The sequence below is a fragment of the Myxocyprinus asiaticus genome, chromosome 21 (genome assembly GCF_019703515.2).
Source record: "Myxocyprinus asiaticus isolate MX2 ecotype Aquarium Trade chromosome 21, UBuf_Myxa_2, whole genome shotgun sequence".
NCBI lineage: Eukaryota > Metazoa > Chordata > Actinopteri > Cypriniformes > Catostomidae > Myxocyprinus > Myxocyprinus asiaticus.
The window spans coordinates 3,374,387-3,400,821 of NC_059364.1; the positions used below are offsets into that span (position 1 = coordinate 3,374,387).

The 26,435-nt window shown below is 36.8% G+C and overlaps 2 protein-coding genes across 3 annotated transcripts in view; both read left to right on the forward strand.

The window, feature by feature from the left end:
• Positions 1-26,435, forward strand: part of LOC127411934 (Kruppel-like factor 18) — a 317,765-nt gene that overhangs the window by 81,486 nt on the left and 209,844 nt on the right. The gene's annotated exons all lie outside the window — the stretch shown is intronic.
• LOC127411928 (disrupted in schizophrenia 1 protein-like) overlaps positions 1,416-26,435 on the forward strand; it is a 72,871-nt gene continuing 47,851 nt past the window's right edge. The window contains exons 1-6 of the mRNA XM_051647840.1: positions 1,416-2,036; positions 11,963-12,870; positions 17,624-17,693; positions 20,548-20,698; positions 21,605-21,704; positions 22,757-22,989. Of these exons, the coding sequence (XP_051503800.1) occupies positions 1,946-2,036; positions 11,963-12,870; positions 17,624-17,693; positions 20,548-20,698; positions 21,605-21,704; positions 22,757-22,989 (1,553 nt within the window). The 5' untranslated portion in view covers positions 1,416-1,945. The remainder of the gene's footprint in view (positions 2,037-11,962; positions 12,871-17,623; positions 17,694-20,547; positions 20,699-21,604; positions 21,705-22,756; positions 22,990-26,435) is intronic.

The window sequence follows — 26,435 nt, forward strand, 5'->3', positions numbered from 1 at the left end:
TTCAATTTGATGGAATTTTGTTATGCAACTGAAATGTGAAAAAAAATAGGCTAAAATTGTTTTTTTTTTGTCTTTAATATCAGAAACATACATTAAATTAAGTATTAATCATTGTTTACTCACCGCCGTGTTGTTATCACCCTATATTACTTTCTTTCTTATCTCAAAGGAGAAATTGTAAAAAAAAAAAATTGTGCCGAGTGATGTCATACAATGGCAGTTTATGGTGACCACCTCTTCAAGCTTCCAAAGAACTCAAAAGTATAATTCAGAAGTCTAATAAATGATTCCATGAGACTCTTGATTGTTATGAAATCATACGATAAGTTTTGGTGAGAAACAAACTGAAATCTAATGTATTATTTAGTGAAAATGTTCACGACCATTGATCTCCTGTGCGCGTTCATGATAGGGCACGAGAGCAACAGTTCACGCAGCTCACCTCGCGACATTGGGGCGTTCAAGTGAAAACTCATTTTGTTTATCTAAAAACAGGTCCTCCACAGCGACAGTGACAACAGAACACAGCTGCACACAAAACAGAGAACAGAACTTACTAAACATGTCTGAAGAGTTTGTAGTCGAAGAACTGATGCATTTCTATGCCCAGCCTTATTTTTTTGAACGGAGTATAAACATAGAGGAGGCTACAGGCAGCCACAGTCACACCATGTCCTAACCTGATGGCAAACAACATGCGATAAAAGGAATATTTTTTATGGTAATCAGAGTTTTTGTCCTAACCAGCAGTGACAAGCGACAGTACATTCTATCGATCGCTTGTTTTCTATTTTCGGCATTGCATGGGTAACTCCACCCGCTGTGAACTGGGACCGTCCAAAATAAATAAATAAGGCTGGGAATAGAAATGCATCAGTTCTTCGACTACAAACTCTTCAGACATGTTTAGTAAGTTCTGTTCTCTGTTTTGTGTGCAGCTGTGGACCTGTTTTCAGATAAACAAAATTAGTTTTCACTTGAATTCCCCAATGTCACAAAGTTGCTTCATGAACTGTTGCTCTCATGCCCTATCATGAACACGCACAGGAGATCAACGGTCAGTGAAAATGTTCACTAAATAATACATTAGATTTCGGTTTGTTTCTCACCAAACCTTTTTGTATGATTTCATAACAATCAAGAGTCTCATGGAATCATTTATTAGACTTCTGAATTATACTTTTGTGTTCTTTTGAAGCTTGAAGAGGTGGTCACCATAAACTGCCATTGTATGACATCACTGAGCACAAAATTTTTTAACAGTTTCTCCCTTTGTGTTTAGAAAAAGAAAGTCATATAGTGTTATAACAACACAGGGGTGAGTAAACACTAAGTAAAGATGAACTAATCCTTTAAGTGTGTTCAAACTTTTGACTTTATCAGAGAAGCCCATCCCAGTCGATCTCGAGCATGTACATTCGGTTCTGCTTTGGAGTCAAATTCCAGCAGACGTCAGAGGAACTCCTTCAATATGCCACATAACGGGACAAAGTGCGGCTCTTTCCGCCACTCGTTGGCTGTTTGGCAGTCCGTGTGATGAGCTTTCACTTACGGAAAAAACTCGAAATAATCTGAGGATCTGACATGTATTAAACAGAAGAATACAGACGCGAACTTTCTTCAGATTTGCCGATAATCTGGACAGCGCGTTCCGTACGCAGGAAATGGACCATTTAACTCGTACAATAGTGTCTCTGTTTTTGTAATCTCATCCAAGCATCGAATAAGATTGCATCAAAAAGCGTCTTATATGGTCACTGGTAATTGGAAGGCTTGAGATCTAATAACTCATATTTATTTTCGGGTTGGAAACGTCGGCGTCGGGTTCATGTGTAAATGCGGACGCGCGCGTTGAGAGAATGAGGCACGCGCCGTTTGGAGTTTAACTTTATTCTGCACTTTATTCTACACTTCTATTATGTGGGTTAACCGGTTTTAAAGCATCATGATGTTCACAGGTATGATCAAGGTGGAAAGCAACTCAACACACAAGACTGACATGGACTCCAAGTGTCACCGGTGCACCGTGAGGGCAGGTAAGACAAACATTGAGCTGTCAATCACTGGATGAACTCTTTCATGTTTTTTGACTTGCCCTTAGAAAAAAGTACCCTTACAGTACAAAAATGCCAAGGTAGTATGATGGTATTTTTGGTGAGGGTATAATGCTAATACCATTTTTAGCAGCATTTACAAAAATATACCCACACAATACCAAAATACCATTTTACCATGGTATATGTCCAAAAATATGGTACAACCATGGTATTTTTGGTACAATGAGGGTACGTTTTGTATTATTTAAAGTACCTTGGAATACCATGTAAATACCACGCAGTATGGTAATCATTCAGTACCATGTTTTTGTACAGTTGAAGTCAGCAGTTTACATACACTTAGGTTGAAGTCATTAAAACTCATTTTTTAATCACTCCACAGATTTAATATTAGCAAACTATAGTTTTGGCAAGTCATTTAAGACATCTACTTTGTGCATGACACGAGTAATTTTTCCAACAATAGTTTACAGACAGATTGTTTCACTTTTAATTTACTATATCACAATTCCAGTGGGTCAGAAGTTTACATAAGTTAACTGTGCCTTTAATCAGCTTGGAAAATTCCAGAAAATGATGTCAAGTTAGCCAATTAGCTCCTGATAGGAGGTGTACTGAATTGGTGGTGTACCTGTGGATGTATTGTAAGGCCTACCTTCAAACTCAGTGCCTCTTTGCTTGACATCATGGGAAAATCTAAAGAAATCAACAAAGACCTCAGAAAAAAAATTGTGGACCTCCACAAGTCTGGTTCATCCTTGGGAGCAATTTCCAAATGCCTGAAGGTACCACGTTCATCTGTACAAACAATAGTACGCAAGTATAAGCACCATGGGACCACACAGCCATCATACCGCTCAGGAAGGAGATGCATTCTGTCTCCTAGAGATGAACGTAGTTTGGTGCGAAAAGTGCAAATCAATCCCAGAACAACAGCAAAGGACCTTGTGAAGATGCTGGAGGAAACAGGTAGACAAGTATCTATATCCACAGTAAAACGAGTCCTATATCGACATAACCTGAAAGGCTGCTCAGCAAGGAAGAAGCCACTGCTCCAAAACCGCCATAAAAAAGCCAGACTACAGTTCGCAAGTGCACTTGGGGACAAAGATCTTACTTTTTGGAGAAATGTCCTCTGGTCTAATGAAACAAAAATGTAACTGTCTGGCCATAATGACCATCGTTATGTTTGGAGGAAAAAGGGTGAGGCTTGCAAGCCAAAGAACACCATCCCAACCGAGAAGCATGGGGGTGGCAGCATCATGTTGTGGGGGTGCTTTGCTGCAGGAGGGACTTGTGCACTTCACAAAATAGATGGCATCATGAGGAAGGAAAATAATGTGGATATATTGAAGCAACATCTCAAGACATCAGCCATGAAGTTAAAGCTCGGTCGCAAATGGGTCTCCCAAATGGACAATGACCCCAAGCATACCTCCAAAGTTGTGGCAAAATGGCTTAAGGACAACAAAGTCAAGGTATTGGAGTGGCCATCACAAAGCCCTGACCTCAATCCGATGAAAAAGCTTGTGCAAGCAAGGAGGCCTGCAAACCTGACTCCAGTTCTGTCTGGAGGAATGGGCCAAAATTCCAGCAACTTATTGTGAGAAGCTTGTGGAAGGATACCCAAAACATTTGACCCAAGTTAAACAATTTAAAGGCAATGCTGCCAAATACTAACAAAGTGTATTTAAACTTCTGACCCACTGGGAATGTGATGAAAGAGATAAAAGCTGAAATAAATCATTCTCTCTACTATTATTCTGACATTTCACATTCTTAAGATAAAGTAGGGATCCTAACTGACCTAAGACAGGGAATGTTTTCTGCGATCAAATATCAGGAATTGTGAAAAACTGAGTTTAAATGTATTTGGCTAAGGTGTATGTAAACTTCTGACTTCAACTGTACATGGTATGCTTGGAAGTACCATGATAGTTCCATGGGTTTCTTTTAATTACCATGGAACATTATTATGGTAGCTAATCATTTTGGACATATACCATGGTAATTTTTGATATATGAATGGTAACCATGGTATATAAGTTTTAATAAGGTGCACTGTGGCTAATTGGATGTTTTTAAAACTTTGAAATGCATGTTTTCTTTCTTTGTGTATTTTGAATCCCACTGTGAAGATCTGAAGATCTTTGGGAAAGAAGTCTTTATTTATCTGAACTCAGAATCTCTGTAGACATCCGAGCTCACAAAACAGTTTCAAAATACACAAAGAACAAAGAAGGACTAGTCTTGGTGCTTTAATTATTTTTAGATTTCCAGCAAAAGGTTAGAAAAGTTTTCATAAGTAACTGTGATATAAAAAAGTACCTTTCCAACCATAATACCCCATAAAAAGTTGCAATTCATGTTTTGATTTCAGAAATAATATTGTTCGTACCCACAGCAGGGCAGCTCTGAAGAAAAGGGAAACTCTGTCTTGTGTAAACTTAATCACATTACACAAAATCAAGCTGTAAGGTTTTATAATATTACAGTAGTCTTGTAATATTAGGCATTTTGTTTTGCCATGTCGCCAAACAAGAACAAAAGTGTAGTAAAATGTTCATAAAGCAACTCTGATGTTGTTTACTGATGGTGACTGTGCCATTGTGAGCAGTTGGCACACCTACTAATTGGCATGTCAGAGATTAGGGTCAACTGGCATCATGATTAGAGTCTGTAGAAGCCACTTAGAGGGACACATCTCATCTGTGCTGTCAGTCTGTGCCAAAGAACCATAATTCAGATCTTCATGACATCTTTTACACAGATTTATGGCGTCTATTCGTTTATCAGATGGGAAAATGCAACGTACAGCCATGGAGTGAATAGTCCAGCCAAAAATGCAAATCTTGTCATTATTTACTCAACCTCATGTTGTTCCAAATTCTTTCTTTTGCGGAGCACAATAGGAGATGTTTTGAAGAATTCACACTGCACTTTTCCATACAGGGGAAGCGGACACGATCTCAAATCTCATTTACACTTCTGCATATCTAGACATTGTGCATTTGTCATGGTTGGTGGCCCTTTGATATTCATGGTGCGGAAAATGCGGGTGGAATCGCAGAATCTAGTAAATAAATAACTAAATAAATAATAAAACGAATATCATGGAATTTGTCATTTTAGGGATTGAAATGAATGTTTAAACCCACAATTTATCAAAGTAAAATTACAGTATGTCATACTGTGATTATTATTCCGCAAAAGACTGATTTAATTAAATAAATATATAGTTTGCTTATGCTGCGTGCTTCAGAGTAAATGTGTGAAGCCATTCATACACTGAAAACACTGCATCATGATCATCAAGTGGTCTCTGTGTGTGTAGTAGATGACAAAGAGCAGAGTGCTCATTCACTTTGAAATGACTGTATATTTATTGAATCAAATTGCAGCCTTTTGCGATTAGATATTTGACGCTCCCCTCCAGCTGATGGCGTTCTAGGCGACTGCCTAGTTCGCCTATGCCTAGAAACAATTCTGACTTTCGTTGCATGACAATGAGTAGCTTGAAAATTTTTCAACATTTCCATCTTCCTTGTTCCATGGAACAAAGAGTACCATACAGGTTTGGAATGACATGAGGGTGATTAAAGGATGGCTGAATCTGATTTTGAGTGAACTACTTCTAAAGCATTAATTAATAATATAATTATTCATTTTAATTTATGTTTGTTTACATTTTCAGTGTTCTTTTTCTCATTTAATAACGAGACTCTTTATGTTCAAAAGTGTTTGTGTTTAAATAGTTTCCTGAGTCCACTTGGTTGTGTGTGTGTGTGTGTGTGTGTGTGTGAAGTCATTTTTTTCAGCTGGTTTGTTTCTCGTCTGTGACTGAACAGGAAGTGTGTTGTGATCTTTGCCAGAAATTCAACAGAATTGCAGCTGCTAATTTTCAAACACAGGCTTCTTGTGTTTGTCAAATTCCTATTTGTCTGAATCCAGAACATAAAGAATTATACCAGAAAATAATTCTGTGCTTTGGAGAACTGACAATTAATTAAAAGAAAATGAGAGAATTCAGAAGATTTTACTTTACTTGTTCTGGATGGATGGATCTATCTGTCTGTCTGTCTGTCTGTCTATTAATCTGTATATCTATCTATCTGTCTGTCTGTCTATTAATCTGTATATCTATCTATCTGTCTGTCTGTCTATTAATCTATCTATCTATCTGTCCGTCTGTCTATTAATCTGTATATCTATCTGTCTGTCCGTCCGTCCGTCTGTCTATTAATCTGTATATTTGTCTGTCTGTCTATTAATCTGTTTATCTATCTGTCTCTTTGTCCGTCCATCCATCTGTCTGTCTATCTATCTATCTAATTTACCACCAATTTTGATGTTAATCAGACAACTTCATTGCAACTTCATTGCAACTGTGTAAACTACACTCACAAAATGTACACTTTTTTTACACTACACTTTACATGAACAGCTGAGCTTTCTCTCACTGTTTCACACTCACTTTGCTGACTCTTGTTTTAAAAAACTAGAGAGGACGTGCAGAAAAAGCCTGTCAAACTTTCACTTCCTCAAAGTTGCTGCTGTCACTCACTGTCACATTTCATACTGGTGAAACATTTCTGGGGAGAACCTGAAATGGATAAGTTTGCTCCTCAAACATTCCCTTCTGTTCTTTATGAGCTCCTCCACATTCCGTTGTTTCTCTGAAGTGTTTGCAAGCAGCCAATGAGAGGTCGAGGGAATTTTGAGAGGGCCTCTCTAATCGACTAAGGTAAACACATATGTTTCTCTCTGGGCAGCCGGTTCATTTGAAAAATACTTGTCAGTTTTGTTTGAAGCATGAATGGAGGTAATCGAGTTAAAGTTTTTACAGAAAGGACACTTGTGCATTTTCATAAAACAAACTGTTATGATTTACTGATTTAAAAGAAAATTTGAGAAATTAGTGCATCTTTTACTGTGTGAGTGGCTACTGTGGAGTTCAGGTATCCACAAACTTTTCACAAAAAGCAATTCACAAAAAGTGAATTTTTTTTTGGACACTTATTGGTCGTCAAACTAAGATTTCACAACTTTGATGCAATGGCATAAACAACATGTGCCTGCTTTGTTTTTAAAATATCAGCTACACAGAAGTTTGCTTTATACTTCTCTTTTGCCCCATCTTTTTTATATACTTTAATTTAGGGAATTGTAACGAACATGTGTCTTAAAAGAGCCTTATGACAGTTTCCTTCCCTTTTGATAGTGTGTTCTCAGTGCAGTTTGAATATTAGTCTGATATCACTGTTGCTGTCTATGTTAAAGTTCAATGATCTAAAGTTGAACAGTGTCCATGACAGATGCTCGTGTTTGTTGTGTGGTAAAAAACCGACAGAAAACGTACCTTTTTTAAAGTTACTAGCTTTTTTAAGAGGATGTAGCACTCAACTTGAGTTCATCTCAAGTTCCTGTCTCTCTATAGAAAACATTCTTCAGTGATGACATCATCTGCTCTTTATTTGCTTTTTGTAATTTATGCTTAATATTGAGATGCGTTAGAAGGTACAAGGAGAATCTTTAAAGGGACGGTTCACCAAAAAAATAATTTACCCTCATATTGTTACAAAGCCAGTTTCGTCTGCAGAACACAAAATGATATATTTTAAAAAATGGTGCGATCATTCATTTCAATACAATAAGATGATTGTGACAAAGTGTCACAAAAGTTGTCCATGCGACTCATGTTCCAAGTCTTCTGAAGGCACTTTGTATGATTTACAGAGCTAAATTTAAGTCGCTTTTCACTTTAAAATCAAAGCATTGACTGACTCATGTTGATGCGTACAAAGGACAAATCAAATATGGCGACAGGTCAATAACATCAAACTTCTATTAAAATATTTTGGCTGTTTCTGGCACATAAAACTTTACTAAAATTATAAGTGGACCTATAAGTGGGGAATATAAAATCATCCAAAATGCATGATATGACCTCTATTTTGACAAAAACATTTTCAAACAAAGAAAAGTTATCTCTATCACTACTGTACTTTCTCCTTCAAAAATTGTTCTGCAACTTTTTCTTTAACACATTGTATGACTGTTAAAAGGAAACTTTTTGGTCAAAATCTTGTGTCAGTGCTCAACAAGTCTGTTAATTTGGTTTGTACAGTTCTGTGAACAGAGTCACTGTTATTCCACTCGTGTGAGATTGTGTCGAGCTATGTTTGAAAGAGCTATGTGAGAGACATTTACTGTGACTGCAGCTGTTAAACATTCTGTACACTGGACAGATCGATCGTTTCGTCACAATTACAGTGAGGATTTGTGGGAAGTGGCTTTTGAGGCAATCACAGCTGCAAACAAAGAATTCATGCCAGAGTTTTCCATCGACCCCCTCCCCTTTTCCCTCACAGCAACGGACAAATTTGTTGTTGTCAGTTTTGGTTTTGTAGGGCCATAATTCTACAATGTCATGTGTATCATTCATGCATTTGAACTCACAAATCCATTTTATCGCATCTTAAAATGCAGAAAGTTTGTCTTCCAACAACACATTTGTACAGTATGTTCCCTTGTAAACCATGGCAGCAGTATTTAGTTAAAATGAGAAAAGCATTACATATTTTCACTGCCGGCTCGTAAGCCGCAACAACAAGGGAGACTATATGTTGGATAAAGGCTCAATAAAGAAAGTAATTTATTAAAGAAACATATTTACATTAAAATTAATTATAACAGAGGCTGAAAAAGAACAAGTCCAAATAGGGAAGAGGGCAGAGAGGACTGGGAGAGAGCCGCCTAAAAGCCATGCGGCATCACCAGCACAGGTGCACCCCATCAGCCTTAACGAGCCAACAGACTCCACCCACCACCGACCTGCAACACAAAACACAAACGCAAAAGAAAAACCAATACAGCCCAGAAGGGGCCGTAACAATATCCACAGTTTTTGCTGACTTTTTACCATGCCCAGATCAAAAATGGATTGCTTGGAGGTTGCACTAACATTGCTCAGGAGACTTAATGGTGTTCTCAATAGTATTTCCTTTTGGTGTGAACGATTTTCCCCCCTAAAATTCTGTTCGAGAAATAAAAATACAAAGAAATGAGACAAACTGTTAAATATGAAGCTATAAAATGAAGGTAGAAGGCATATTTTGGTCTTGTTTGAGTTTATATTGAGATCTCTTGACTTTTGACTTTGGCATCTTGGCAAATATGAGCAGATGATTACTGGGGTTTGTATCTGAGAAGCTTGAGAATTCATTTTCCAACTCTATTGGTCCAATAGAAAAAATTGTGACATCAAGGAGATCTAATTTGTCATTTTCTATTAGCGGTGCTGCATGAAAGTGGATGTGCCAAAATTTGTTTCAGAAACCCTAAAGAGTTGTTTCATCACAAATCAAACAATATATTTAAAAAGCTGGTGTTAATGACAGTAATTCAAGTTTATTAGACTAATTAAAGTTTTATACTGTTATTTATTGATGTAATGTAAATCAAGAATGGGCCATATTTCAATATGGATGTTTACTCTTTATCTTTACATCACTGTTGAATTTTCCCAACAGCTGGATTACGTTTGTCACACTGGTCACAGGGAAAGTTTATGGCTGATGCACATGACTGTAGCTGTCATGGGTTATTTGTTGTTTACAAAAATGTCTTTGTGGAAGTTTGGATGTTGGATGCCCAACTACTGAGTAGAGGTGTGAATCTTCACTGGCCTCACGATTCGATTACGATTCTAAGGGTAACCATTAATGATAGACCGATAAGGTTTTTTTCAATGGCCGATGCTGATACCGATATGTAGAGAGCAGGATGGCCGATATAAATGCTGATTAACATAATACAATTTAACAACAGCAAATCAGATGTACACAAAATTTCTAAAGTTGAAACAAACATTTAATTTATGCAATATCTACTTGATATAAACTTGAAAAGAAAAAACCTTGAAAACAGAAAGTGTTGACTATCCATTGACAATACTGGTAGTTTATGAACTAACATAAGGGAATGTTAACACTTCAGTCAATAGGCCAAGCCAACATGGTTATTGGCCAATGCCGATAATCGCAAATTGGCCGAATATTGGCCGATTAATCGGCCTGGCTGATATATCGGTCTTTCACTAGTAACAATTCTCACAATGTATCTTGTCCTCCCATTTTTTTTATCAATACACACTCTGTATTAAAACTCTATGGACCTGCAGGCGGGTCCAAAGGGGGGCGCTATATTGCAAAAAAAAGATTATGTTTAAAATGTTAAAGTCTCTGTGTACATAAGTCAGGCATATGAGGTATCATTTGAAAGCTTAGAATCTGATCTTTTCAGAGATAACTTCTGCATTTATGTTACATAAAATAACAAAATAAGGCCTCAAAAAATTCACGTAGCAAATTAGCGCCCCCTAGAGGTAATGGGGTAGACATATTTATATGAAAATAAAAGTCTTTCACTTAGCACCTAAATGGACAAGTCACATATCAAATGAAAGCTCTCATTCTCAGAAATGTGACTATGTAGTTAATTTTGCTGCCCTAAAACCAAAGTTCGAAAGATATTCAAAAGAATCACAAAGTGAAGTATGATTTCTGTAAGACATCAAATACAAATGTCTCTTTTATGTGCTGATCACTGCTGCTGTAAGCGCCAAATAGCCAAACATTTTATATCTGCTTTTACCTTAAGCAGTTTTCTAAAGATTTGCCATTTTATACTTGTCTGTGAGCTTGCTTGACTGAATAATCTAATGTTATATCGTAGATGTCAAGAACAACAAATGCCATCCAGCAGGAAAAGCATGCTAAACAAATCATCAAAAAGATTTGATGATAAAATGTTATATATCATCGTAAAGGGGAGGATCTCAGCTTTCTAATGACACCTTGATAGAGCTTCTAGTCTTCTCAGAGACTAAGATATTCAATGAAACAAAAAGGGTGGTGCATGAACTGAAAATTAGACTGAATGTCTATGGACAAGCACATCCGTGAGGGCTAAAATGCGATAGAGCGCCACACTACAATATTTTTTCTAGTGCTTGCTGCCATCTAGAGGAATGAAATGTGACTTTTCAAAGTGAGGTAGTGTGAACAGAACCAAAATTGCAAGTTTACAAATTTATGACAACAAAACAAAATGTTTATGTGATGAGGAGGAGGGCGTGGCTGGGCCGTGAGGATGCACGCCTGGCGCTGAGTTGCCCCAATAATAAGGAGAAATAAGGAGGAACTGGAGATGCCAGAGAGAGATTATAAGATATTATTATATGATAATAAACACATACAAAATTATTTATGAATAATTGGACTTTTTTTATTTCAGGTTAGGGTTAGGTGAAAAAATACGATTTTTTTTTTGCAATTAGTCCACAGTATGTGTGAATGAGCATTTAAATTTGAGTATGAAAAATTGTGGGCGGCAGCCCAAAAATGCTCCAGAGTATAAGGGGTTAAATAGTTTAAAATTATTAATTTAGAATTAATCGATCCCTTGCCTATAATCAATCAATCAAGCATCTCGTATATGCGCATTGTCCTTATGAGCGAGAGACCGGCAATAAGCAACAGCCAAAAAAAAAAAAGAGAGCACAAGAGGAGAGAAGGGCGTTGGGAAGCAGGAGACAAAAAGTAATTAGAAAACAGTGCAATAATGGGCAGGAACCCGTCTTTCATGTTGTTTGTTGACTTGTTATCACGAATAAACTCTCCGCTTGCTATGTGCTTGAGTTTGTGAATTCATTTGGGGATCGTAGTTTCAGTCGGGGACAATGGTCGTGTGGTTGATACATCTAGTCTGCAATCAGTTCTGTAGCCTGACCAACACAGAATCGATTCTGAATTTTTGAGAATCAATTCAATACTACTATTGAGTACTTGTTTCAGTTTGTTGTCAAGGCAAAGATGTTTAATCTGTAATCTTTTTCGCAACAGGTGGTGCGAGCACAGACACAGCGTCTGGAATCTCTCGCAGGAGAAGCTTCAGACGGCCGGGATACATGCGAGCAGATCCGCTCAGCCAAGTGGCTGCTGAGACGCCATGTGATTCCAACAGAAATTCCATAACTCCCATTGGTGGCCTGTCCACTAGTGAGAACACTCAAAAGTGCGCTTCTGATTTGCCAGGCAGCCCCAGTGAGAAATGGCTCGAGGAGGTTTTTGAGAAAGACAACTCTTCCAACGATTCTTCCAAAACTCACTGTTTACGTGATACCCAAGTGGAAGAAACTTCTAGAACAGTCCCGTCTCGAGACATTTTCAATTCCAGCTTTAGTTTCATTCAACAGTCACTAGAAACCAGCGATTTAACAAATGAAACAACCACAAGTGAGAATTCTTGGAAACCGACTTCTTCTGAATCGACTTCATGGGATCCGTCCAGCTCAGATACTTTAAAACCTCAAACTGTTATTGTAAATAAGTTTGAAGATGGTTCATTGAGCCAATCGGAGAGTAACACTGTGCCAATTAGCCAATCAAAATCAGAGGTTTTCACATTAGGCCAACTATCAATTGGTCAGTCAGTGAAAGGGAAAGGGCTCTTATTGGACAAAGCGCTGTGGCTAGGAGACTTGGACATTTCCTGGCGTCACAGGGACAGACAGACCTCGTCCATGACGTCTGACTTCAAAGAAAGTGTCCAGGACTCGGACTCTGGCTCTCTGGACACTGAGGTCACATCCTCGCTCTCGGTTGATTCATCCGACTCGACCTCGGGCTCATCCGTCACCTCTGGCTATGACAGCGTCACCCCATTGTCAGACCAGAGTCGAGGCGGTCTGATGAAGAAGTATGAAGATGTTCTTCAAGACTGTCTGCAAAACAACCGCACAAACACCAAGGTCAGTATGCCACAAAGACGTTTTCACATTTTGATAGACAGTGGTTTAAAAACACAACAAAAGACCAGAAATGAAATTCAAAATACTGTTTCACTGGATCACCACAAGTGTAGTAGAGGTGTGTACTTGTGCTGTATTTAGATCAGTATTTCAGTATTTATCATTGAGTGTCTACTAACAATGTCCAACAGTGTATGTACATGCATCACAGGAGATTTATGTCATTTTTGTCATGAAAATTCCCACCACAGTGTAATTTCCAGCACATCCCAAATTCTGTATTGTATTTAATAGAATTCAGTGCTGGAAATGACACTGATGGAAAAGACATTTTTAACCCTTATGTTGAGTTCTGGTCATTTTGACCCGGACGATATTTTTTTTTTTTTTTTTTTACTTAATCCAATTGGAAAAAAATTCTTTGACTTTGTTCACAGTTCGTATCTGAAAACAAACATCCAATTTTTTGACAATTTCTTCACATTTTATTGATTTTATTTCACTTGGTTACACTTGTGTTCATTGGAAATTAATGGATTATACTACAAAATACAGAAATATTAAGTGTTAAGGAGCATCACAATCCTTTACATGAGCACATATATGGATGTATGTTTGCACAAACAAAATCCTCGGACAAGTGCACTAGTGGCCGACCGATATGGGTTTTTCAAAGGATGATGCCGATATCCAGAGAGCAGGGTGGCCAATACAATGCCGATATATCACACAATTTAATATAGTAAATAACAAACATAAAATTGTATAAAAATTATAAACTCTTATTTAGCACTATATTTATTAAATTCCACACAAAACTTTAAGTTTGTAAAAAAGAATCTAAAAAATTATATTGTATTTTAAATGGTAGATAGCAGTTTCTTCTGATTTTTATTTAGACATAAAATTTTAGTAATTTATTTGCACATGAAGAAATTGTTAATATATTAGGAAGACGGAAATAACAGCACACAGAGTAGTCAAGCAACCATGGATGGCATGTGCGCATTAACAATCGCATTTGCTCAAAAAATACCAACTCAAACCAATTGTACATACAGTGCATATTGAATGAGACATTTACTTATAGCACACTTTACCTTAAAGTTGCACCAGAGACAATTTAGCAGAGATGGGCCACTTCTGTTAAAATGAATGGAGAAATTAGAACGCCCAACTGCAGCCAACGGTCAATGGATGTAGAAAGGAAGTTCCGCCTTACAGGTAAAAGAGCCAATCACCTTTTAGATACTGACATCGCCTGTCAGTCAACTCGAGAACGCGCATGCGCATTAGCTATAAAAGCTGCGAAAATGGCTTTTTTTTAAAAGTGTAATCTGAGGTAAAGTAGCACAATTTATGAGTGTTGTCAATTTTTACTGCTGATTTGAAACATGTCCTTTGATCATAATCTTGACCAACCGTTTTGGAGATTTTGGTCTTTCTCCATTCAAGTAGATAGGAGCTGCACTTTCATGCCTGGAAATAGCCTCCCGATAGCGTTCCAAACATGGCTGACTGTGGACTGTCTTGCTAGAAAGACTTTGGTTGCACTCACATGCTCGTGCGGATCCAGCGCAAGCAGCAATCTCCTGACAGTTTAAACGGCCTGGATCACCTGCTTGGATTGTCATTATGATTTGTGAATCAGAGGAACTTTTGATCCTGATCCTGATCCTGAAGTTTTTGATTCTGGCTGATAGAATACACGCTTCAGAGGAAGATATTAGATGAGCGCTCGACGGGAAGAAAACGCTGGATTTTCGTGAGGTTCATGAATTACATCTGTTTAAGCGAGATATTTGCATATTTGCAAACAGTATATAATAGAAGTTTTATTGATATTTGCCTTTTATCATTAGAAAAGTTACAGGGAACTGTTGAGGAGAGACTGTTAGAATACGTGCTTTAGAGGAAGATTAATGAGCGCTCCACAGGATGCTGGATTTGCTCAAGTTTTGTGAGGTTGGTTTATTACATCTGTTTAAATGAGATATGCGCATATTTGCAGACGGTATATGATATTAGTTTTATTGATATTTGCCTTTTTATCATTAGACAAGACAGTTAAAAGTTACAGGGAACTGTTGAGGAGAGACTGTTAGAATATGTGCTTTCAAGGAAGATTTATGAGCGCTCCACAGGATGCTGGATCTGCTGAAGTTTTGTGAGGTTGGTTTATTACATCTGTTTAAACGAGATATGTGCATATTAGCAGATGATATATGATATTAGTTTTATTGATATTTGCCTTTTTATCATTAGACAAGACAGTTAAAAGTTACAGGGAACTGTTGAGGAGAAGCTGATAGAATACGTGCTTTCGAGGAAGAATTATGAGCGCTCCACAGGATGCTGGATCTGCTGAAGTTTTGTGAGGTTGGTTTATTACATCTGTTTAAATGAGATATGCGCATATTTGCAGACGGTATATGATATTAGTTTTATTGATATTTGCCTTTTTATCATTAGACAAGACAGTTAATAGTCACAGGGAACTGTTGAGGAGAGAGAGGGAGAATGAAACAGTGAGCACTTTAACATTATGTGCTCAAACACGTCTGCTGTGCAGGCTGTTTATATGACACTGTGTTGCACACCAGTCTGTTATTGTAGTAACACGATGGCACGTAACAACAATACGAACCGTAACTTGACGTTTACATGTCTCAGTCACTTCACATGCAAGCAGGCGTTTCTCAGCGCCCTCAAGAAACAAATCGGCCAAATGGGAAAATGTATCGTTCGATTTATCGGTCGACCACTAATATGCACACACACTCACACACACTCACACAATGTGTGTTGAGCGCCTTTTTGTGCATGGTCTTTCCATGCACACTCTTTGAGGAATATTTTAAGATCTACTTATCATATTATGTTGTGTTTGGGCTTGTTTTAATCGGGATAGTTTTGATATGTTGTCTATGTTATGTGTATGTATTGGTAAGTAATAATACACTCGTGTTTATTATATTTATGTGTGTCTGTAGGAGTTTCATACACTAAATTGCATTCTACAAATTGAGACCTTTCCAACGATATATAACACATGGCTACCTCATCTTTTTTATTGTTTTACCAACTCTAACACCTAATTTGTTCAGATCAGGCAAGTGGTTATTAATTAATTATTTAATTATTATATATATTTTTTTGTTTTCCGCAGGGAGTGCCCCACACTAACCCGGTATGAGTTCAGTTCAGTGAATCCTTCTATCAATAAAAATATATATATTTTTTAAATATGTTCAAAAAAGGAGTACAAAACCTGTCATAATTAAAAAAAGAAAAAAAGAAGTTGATGAAAAGATCTAATGCAATATCTTGTGATAATATATGCAATATGAGAGATTTATAATCAATCTTAGTGGGCCGGTCATTTTTGACCGGTAACACAAAATGTGTTAGCATAAAATGAACACAGCACAAGGGTTAACCTTTTTCCAATAAAATGTTTGAATCCTTTGTCTTGCTAAAGCTAATTTCATAGCTAACATTTTATGTATCCTAAATACACACAATTAAATATTTTCACACTTTTTGCATAATTTGGTAAAATTACAGCGTTATTGGAAATGACATCTGACAAATATATTCTGCTCACATGATATTTCCCTTGGTTTTTGTGTTTCACCTCAAACATGCTCGTCACTGACACTTTTGTCCACTTGGTTAACAAGTACACTAACTTTTGAAAAAACTTTATTAGGGACCAAAAGTTTGGTGTGTTGAAATGACGTCACAACTGTGGGACAGTCATAATTTTTGATAAATGGATAGAATTATTATTGTTTATTGTTTATTTCACTATTTGTTTAGATTATCATAGATTTAAATGTAATAATTTGCATTTTCATAATAGATTTTCATAGTTTAATAGGATCTTTGGTCTGGGACATGGCTAAAACTGTTAGATCTGCTGAATCGGTGTCTGTTTTTAAGACATTTGCACAGTCTTGCCTTTAATACTACTATGTGAGTGTCATGTTTTATTTGTGATTTTATTTTATATTGTGAAGCACTTTGTGCTAAGTTGCTAAACGGCGCTATACAAATAACATATATTATTATAATTATTAAAACAGTCAAATCTTAAAAGGAATTTAAAAGGACCAAAAATAATTGATGTAGGTAAAAAGTGACCTTCATAAAACAAAAAGAAAAAAGTTTTAATCTGTTCGTTTGAATGAAAAGCAACCCCTGGGACATGAAGTAGCCTGAAGTTGAAGAAACACCCATTTATTATGATTTATAAATAATTTTTTTTGATTATTAATTATCATGCATTTTGCTGGTCTGGACCTTTTTCACCTATCCGGGTTTTGAAATGCGGAAGTAAACGATAGCAGGGTAAACTTGTATAGTGGTGAATCGAACACCAACAGCAACAGAAACAATCCACTGTCGCACTTTCACAGCTTTCCAAAAGAAAAAACAATAAAAAGCAGTGGATTACAGCAGTCAGAAGAGAGAAAGAGGCTACATTTACTGTCACTTTCCCAGCAGCTGTATTAGAATCATCACAGCTGTGATAACTTATTACTGGGTAATACAATACAAAGTACTATTTTATAAATTTACACACCAAAAAAAATAAAAAATAAATAATAAATAAAATTAAAATATAAACAAATTTGCTACTGTAGATTTGCTCTGCTAAATAAGGCGTAAACATGTCATTACAGTCTGTAAAAAGGGTCCCTTGATGTTGGTGGAGAGTTCCTTTAACATCATTTTTTTCTCTCTTTAGATCGAGTCCATAATGCTGAAACTACAGAGATTACAGCACAAAGCAGTACTGGGCGATGACTATGATACAGGTCAGACGTTACACACGATCAGTGCTTGTTTACTAACATTTCATAAAGATGACTTCTCTAGTGAATTTTAAATACTAAAAAAAACATAAATGCTTTAAAAGAATGTACAACTCATTCTTAACTACATTTAATGCACAAAATTCGGTAGCCATTACTTGACATTTTAATCTTGACCAAAGAGTCACCAGGGCTCTCAACTCAATTTTACAGAGTTCCCACATAGTTTCAATAGATGCGAGTTTGTTCAGTGGTTCAGTGTCAAATAGCGGCATCTGCTGGTCATTACCACAGTCAGACATCAACAAGCTGGACTAATTTATTTTTCATTGAGTCAAACACAACATAAGTGTGTTATATCTTGTATGGATTTTGTGTATATGTGATTTCAACAAAAGCAGCATTTTTATTAGTCAAATGACAAATTCAGTCATATCGTTCTGTATGACTTACAGTGTGTCAGCCACAGATAAGGACTTTTGATTAGGGTGAGGGTATTTTTGTAAAGGTTCTTCTAATAGTTATTTAATGAGTATATTATATTTTCTTATGCAGAATTATAATCTTATGATTAACCCTAAAACCTCTGAATCTACATTAGAACATCCTTTGCCTTTAAAGGAGATCACAAACTTTCAAAACAGAGCTTCTAGTTAAAAGTGTGTTGTCAAGATGAATTGAACACATAAGAGAAATTAATTTTATATTGATTATTTAGAGGAATTTATTATCGGAAATATTTTTATGTTCCCTTGCAATCCGTTCTGCATTGACTTGCAATAACTTTATCCATCCCTTACAAAAATTAACCATGGTTTTACTACATTAAATAAGCATAGTTAAATGTTGGTATTTGTATAAAAACCATAACCACAAAATTGACCATGTTTTACTACAGTAACCAATTTTTAACCATAATTTCGTGATAAAAAATTCACAATCATTCTGCCAAAAAAATTGGTTAGTTTTACTATAGTAACACCAGGGTTAATTTGTGGTAAATTTAAAGCCATAGTTCTTTCCAATAAAAATTGTTTATATGGTTGCTCCAGCTTTACTATGGTGAAACTAATGTTTAATGTTCATAAGTGCATGTCTTTTTGGTTTAACCCTTTAAGCTCTGAGGGTGTTTTTAAAGATTTTCTGTTTCAGTGGCATACCCAAAATTAAAGGCTTATAACTCGACAAAAAAACAAGGAGGGTCTAGTGTTTGGTATCATTGTGAAGAAATCTTTTCAGATTTTCTAATGATATAGATTATGATACATTTTGAGACTCTCAGCCTAATAAACTGCTGAAAAAAATCACAAAAAAAAAAAAAAAATAACGACCAAAAAAAAAAAAAAAAAAAAAATATTTTTCTTATTTTTCAGATTTGACATTATATATCTCTGGGTGTAAATGAGGTGACTCTGAAAAACTGCTTTTGTTTTGTTCCCAATCATGTCAATTGTATCTGAGAAAATGTTTGTGTGGATACGACAAATCAATCAAAAGTTATAGCATTACAAAAATAATTTATCATAGTGTCCAAAAACATCTCCAAGTGTCCAAAAGTCTCTCCAAACAAATAAATCATAATAATTATACATTAAAAACGAATTACATATGTAAACACAACAATGACTAAAGGTTTGAATAGCATGCAGACATGATTTTAGTAATGAGATTTCACAGAATGAGTTTCATTCTGTGTCATTTGAGTCATCATTGAGTCTGTGTCATGTATTTGGCGCCATCTCCTGGTGGCCATATGTAACATTGTGCTTCATGTGGATTATCTAATGATGTATGCATCCGATTACCTTGTGTGTGGGCTCGTTTGAAAGATAATCACCTCCTCTAAGTAATGGTATGTACTATTTTATGTTCCATTAATTTTTGTGACGTTATAATCGAAAACACAGCATATAAGCAACACAAACATAATTGTCAAAGACATATACTTAGCTATTACTCGCTATATTTTTGACTGTGAGTAAAGCAAATAGGCTGGTTGTATTTCACTCTTTGAGAGATTTCCAACAACATATGACACATGGCTATTCGATCAGTTTGATGTTTTTACCAATTGCAATAATATGTACAGTACATATTGTTTTATAAATTATCAAAGTGGAATATTTTGATTTGTCTGCAAGTTTCAAAGCACTTGTTCAGTTTTGGTCATAATGCCTACATGCATTGGGAAGAAGAGTTTCTAAGATTTCAAACGATACCTATTTTGTGTTGGTCAAGACTGTAGTTATTAATATTTTGACTATTTTTTTCCCATCAGGCCCATCTGAGCTTAAAGGGGTAAACCATGGTTTTAAAAAAACATATGAATGTTGCATTCTGCAATGGCAGAATGAATGTTATTTTTATTACCATAGTTTTGTTTGTTTTTTCCGTATTTTTACGATGGTTTAAATATGTTAATATTTTACTATGTAAAACCATGGTAAATTTTGAGGCTATGTAGTTACTCTGATAAAACTATGGTAAATTGTGTAATTGCTGCTTGTGGTTTTACTACACATAACATAGTTCAACTATGTTTACTGTAGTAAAACCATGGTTAATTTATTGCAAGGCAATGCAAAACTATTTCAGAAAATAGATTCCCTCACTGTTCTCTAAGGAGCTCCGTAAGTCTGATGCTGCACGAGTTTAGCATCTTTATTTTATATGATTTTTTGCAGACATAAAGATTGCCATTGTTCCTCTGTGTGCAATCTAAACTGTATGTATGTGTTAGTTTTCTTGTGGTTTATTAAGTAGTCTGTCTCAGCAAAGAAAGATTGACAGTCAGTGCCTCTTTCAGTTTTTATCAAATCTGCTGTGTCAAGTGTCAGTTTTGTTTGTGTGTTTCTAGCTGAGCATTTCGGAAGGCAACTAGAGGAACTGCGACGAGAGAGAGCAACTCTTAAACCTGGTCTTCCATCCAAACATCCTGGAGTCTGTGGCTTTCTAGAGTGCCTCAGGACAGCAGTGGACAGTGCCCTCCAGAGGACAAATAACGTCAGGTCTGTTAACATTTAAACACTCTTGCTTTAATAACTGCAGTGAAGGGTTTATTATGTATCTGCATCACAAAGATCTCATCTATAAAGTCAGCTGTTGGGAAAGGACAATGTGTAATTTGCTGCTAATGGACATCTATAACAGACAATTTCCTTTTATTTGTTTTTATACTCAACATTATGCCTCAGATGCTTTCGATTGACCTTAACCTGGAATATTGCTTTAAGTTAACATCTGACAAGTTAAATAGAACATCTATAGATCCTAACTGATATCTGATGGTTAAGATCGAATTTAAGAGTTAAACTGTGTCCCAAATGACGCACTGTACATTATGCAGTCAGCCATCTAGTGTATCATTTTTCAAACTGTAGTATCGTCCCAAATGGAACACTAAACATTAATTTTTTTTACTATACAGAAGCATTCGCTGATGAAAGTAATGTTTCAAATGCATGCGATGTGTTGCCGCTAGCTTTAGCATGTTAGCCAAACTTAGTTCAGCATTTCTATCTCAAATATTGTTCATTATTTGAACATTTGAACACAGTGTGGGATAATGGTAAAGCATTCAACACATATTTGTAAGGTGCCGTCTGCACAGAAGTTTTGCTAGTTGCAACATTCATCATGGCCAGGTAGCTCCGCCCCTTCTGCTATGTAAGGCAAGCCGCGAGCGCCAAGTCATATTCTTATTCTTGTCACCTCACTTTTGTAAATATCTTTTTGAATTTCAATGATGCATCACTCTCTGAAATCATTGCTTCTTAATTGTCTGCTTGCAAAAACACCTGGCCAGACATAGCCTAGATGTAACTATAATAAATTTGCACTAAGAATGATCATACACATATTTCTAATCGTGTTTCCAAAGCACTTTATGGTTATAAATATACTTGTTCAAACAGGCAAAATGGAGATTTGAATGAAGTTCTGGGAAGTTCAACCAGCTCTCATTGTCAACTACAAACACGAGAGCAACTGCTTCAGGAGAAACTGAGGATTCAGGTGAGCAGAAATTTGACCAACACTGAAATATGAATATGAGCACACTTAAAAATTACATTTAAATGAATATACCGGGTTCAATACAAGTTAAGCTCAATCGACAGCATTTGTGGCTTAATGATGATTACCGTGGTAATCATCATTATGCCACAAATGCTGTCGATTGAGCTTAATATTCCTTTAACTTCATATTAAAGCAATTTTTCATTGAAATAACTAGGGGTCATGGATCCCCTGTTGAAGACCCCTGTTTTAACCTATAACCTACATGTTACAAAAATGTGTATATTCTAGACTACATACACACTGAAAAGATGCTTTTGTTCCTTGAATGTTGACAATCTATAACAGGACAGAATAAGGCTGTATTTTGATTTCAGTTTATGTCCACTGTGTGCAAATCTAGAAGTTGTGCTCCTGTCACTATTGCGCTCTTCAGTTTAGTGTAAGACATTTCACAGTCGTCTTTCTAAAAAATAAAGGTTTTCTTAAGAACTACTAGAGAATGAGGGACCTGGGTAGCTCAGCGAGTATTGATGTTGACTACCACCCCTGGAGTCGTGAGTTCAAACCCAGGGTGTGCTGAGTGACTCCAGCCAGGTCTCCTCAGCAACCAAATTGGCCCAGTTGCTAGGGTGGGTAGAGTCACATTGGGTTAACCTCCTCGTGGTCGCTATAATGTGGTTCTCACTCTCGGTGGGGCGCGTGGTGAGTGTGTGGGGATGCCGCGGAGAATAGCGTGAAGCTTCCACATACGCTAGGTCTGCGGTAACGCACTTAACAAGCCACTTGATAAGATGCGCAGATTGACAGTCTCAGACGCTGTGGCAACTGAGATTCATCCTCCACCACCCGGATTGAGGTGAGTCACTACGCCACCATGAGGACTTAGAGCGCGTTGGGAATTGGGCATTCCAAATAAAAAATAAATAAAATAAAAAAGAACTACTAGAGAATAAAAAGGTCTTTGTGGAGCTTTAAAAGTGCTGAATGGCAAGTAAATGGGTTTTCTGAATGTAAACAGGTGTATTAGTTGTGTTGTGCTTCTACAGAAGGAGATGTGTGACCTCCAGCGGCGGTTAGAGGAGCTTCAGGAGCAGAGCAGAGCTGTGGAGGTTCAGCTGCTTCAGGAGAAACGGGGACTGGAGGTGGAGGAGGTGGAGGGGTCTGTGCTCACAGGCTGTGATATGGTTCAGCTGCAGCTGATTGGTCGAACTCTGGAGGATATGATGACATCAGAGCACCGAGCTCAGATCAGTGTGTCTGCACCAGCACAGATCATCAGGTGAGGTGGAACAAATGCCTACAAAGAGTACCGTTCCAGAACCGCGATACTGTGATAGTATCAGATGGTATTACCATGGTACATTTTTGGATTGAGGAACTAACTCGGTTCTATTTTAGGATTATTATGTGAAATTGAAAATGTAGTTTCAGGGAGTGCCTAAAATCCTCTTAACCATGATAAAATCAGGTGGCTTCTATCTTTTTTATGATGGTGGCAACAACAAATTGATAAAAGACACCAATGGTCAATAAATAATTAAATTTATTAGTAGGGATGCACCGATATATTGGCTGCCGTAATTTATCGTCAAATTATTGAGGAAATTAAAACATATAATAAGCATTAAAACGCCGATATGAAAAGCCGATGGTTTATTTATAATTAATTAGTAACACACTTTGTAAAAAGACAGTGAATTCAAATGCATAATACAGAAATAGTAATAGCCATGATATGTAGAAAGGTTGTTCTCCTAAGAACATGCAATATTTCTTTTTTATATAAAAAATGGACATAAATGGACGTGAAAGTTGGGAAAGCGGCACTTTCCTATAGGTTACATGATAAGAAAAAAACATTCAAAACACTTTGAAACCAAAAGACTTTGACTTCTGAGATATCCGTATGATATCCATTAATGTTGCATGATTGATCGAATTAAGATTGAAATTACAATATGACCTTGTATGATGAATAAACCTTGAAAAGCCGCTAATAAACCTTTTTTCATAACAATCATCATGTTGTTATATTAAGTACATTTTTGTATCTTTTTTTAATCTTTTTATCTTCTATTTATCTTTTATTGTGGCTCTCTTTAACATTTTTGGCCTGTCAATTGTTCAACAGATCCAATGTTCAATGGAAATTATTTATTGGTAGAACAGTAAAAAAGCTTTTGTAACTCATTACAATTTTAAGCATAACTCTTAAGTAAATAGCGATCCAAGCGATAGCTGCGACATCATGGTCTGCGCATTTGTGTGTGTGTGTGTTAAACTTCAACGTTTTTTTTTTTCAGTCTTTAATGTTAAAATTGTACCGCGGCTGAAACATCATTAGAAACTGGATGGGTTGTATTTGGAGTATTTTCATCATCATATGGATTGTCAGTGATTGTGCTGTTTAGAGTACTCAATTAAACCAAGGAGGAGTGGGGCATGGACCTATTCCTGGGATAACTTTCTACTCCTACGGAACTCCATCCACTGTCAACTGAATTCATCCATCCTTATCCCGTTTGATATAAAACCCAGTCCAAAGAAGAAAAGAGGTTGGCGAGGGGGGGTGCACGTTGTAGACTCAGATGGTGTCCTTCCAAACCTCCACTACTCTCAATTATTCTTTTAAGCGTTCGATCATTGAAAAATAAACTGGATTTGCCACATGCTAAATGTCTTATGGATGCATCATTCAAGGAGGCATGTGTTTTTGCTTTGAGTCTTGGCTGGATGAATCTGTCCCAGACACTGAGGTTAGCCTTGATGGCTTTAGGATCATATGGGCAGACAGAACAAACAACTCTGGGAAAGTGCGTGGTGGTGGGGTGTGCATGTACATTAACTCCCGCTGGTGTACTAACATCAAGGTACACGGGAAGATTTGTAATCCGGACTTGGAGTTGCTCACCCTGTCCGCCCGAGCCTTTTACCTCCTGAGGGAGTTCTCGACTGTTGTGTTCAGCTTTGTGTATATTTCACCAAGCGCCAATGTCAAGGCAGCTGCTGAGCATATAGCGTATAACACACAAGGTATGCTCAGCAAATACCTGGATGCCCCGTTGTTCCTTCTTGGTGATTTTGCAACAGCTGTCGGCTTGATCATGCTCTGCCAGCCTTCAGCCAATATGTAGCTGTACCAACAAGACTTAACAAAACTATAGATCTGTGCTATGGCGTTATTTCTGGAGCCTACACAGCCAGAGCTCTTCCACCGCTAGGACTAGTGGACCACAGCGTCATCCACTTCCTGTTTACAAGCAACAGCTGAAACAACATAGGCCTGTAACACATAGCATCCCCCCCAATGGTCGGTGGATGCACACCTTCAAGGCTGCCTTGCGTGCACGGACTGGGAAGTCTTTAACGGAGAGCTGGATGAGCAGATCTTGGTCATTACTGACTACATCAAATTCTGTATGGATACTTTGATACCAGAAAGGACTATCAGAATATACCCAAACTCAAAACCCTGGATCACCCCACAAATTAAACATCTTTTTAACAAGAAAAAACTTGCCTTTAGGCAGAAGGAATTTGCAGGTCTTAAAACTATAAACCGGGACATTAAAAAGGATATTTTTAAGGCCAAAATGAACTACAAGAACAGGAATTTGCAAATATACAAATATACATTTACATTTATGCATTTGGCAGACGCTTTTATCCAAAGTGACTTACAGTGCCCTGATTACAGGGACAATCCCCCTGGAGCAACCTGGAGTCAAGTGCCTTGCTCAAGGACACAATGGTGGTGGCTATGTGGATTGAACCAGCAACCTGATTACCAGTTCAGTGCTTTAGTCCATTACACCACCACCACTCCATATACATAATCAACTACATTTACAAGCTTGTTCGAGTGATAGAGTGTTGCACTTGTGATGTAATGGAGCAGTGTACGAGTCCTGAAGAGCACACGAGTCGACACGTGAGCCGAAAGTGTCATAGAAGCACCACAAAATGACGTGGTTGTGTTTTCCATCTCACATTTGCTTTTTCTGACACTATCGGTTAGGTTTAGGTTTATGGTTTATGGTAGGGAGGTCGTTTTTGTTGATTTAAAACTCAACAGAGCCTTAACATTAAAATCCTCATCTGTTTTGGAGAACATTTAACTGTATTTTAGTGCCACACGGTGGACATTTCACCTCAGAACTGCCACGATACATGTAAGGAACCACATATTTGCCAAAAATGTTGCCACATTCACAATATTTTTATGAGATCAGACTGGCCCCTGCGGACTGTCATTGATGTTTTAAATTTGTATATTTGCTAAAAGTTTATTTTGTCAACTTTTTAGGAGTACACTAGCATATATAGATGACCTCAAAGCTAATAGACATGGACTAAAAGCCCCAAAACTGAGAATCTGTAAGATCCGTGGACGTTATGCCTCTGAATTAGATCATCTGAGTGGAGGTTCCTTTATATGTTGTTTTGTCTTTTGTGACATCTTCAATAAGAGCTATAAATATGGGTTATAATGCATTAGTAATGTCTCATAATACATGTTATAATATGTTGTAACTTCTCATAAATAATGGTAACCACAATTATAATACATTATAATACTTACGTATTCATAGTTATACCATAGAGTATACTGCATTATAACACAAGCAACATTTAATTTTATCTGCAGAAGTTATAATGTTTTATATATATATATATATATATATAATAGGGATGCTTTAAGTAAAGTGACAAAAGCTTCTTTTA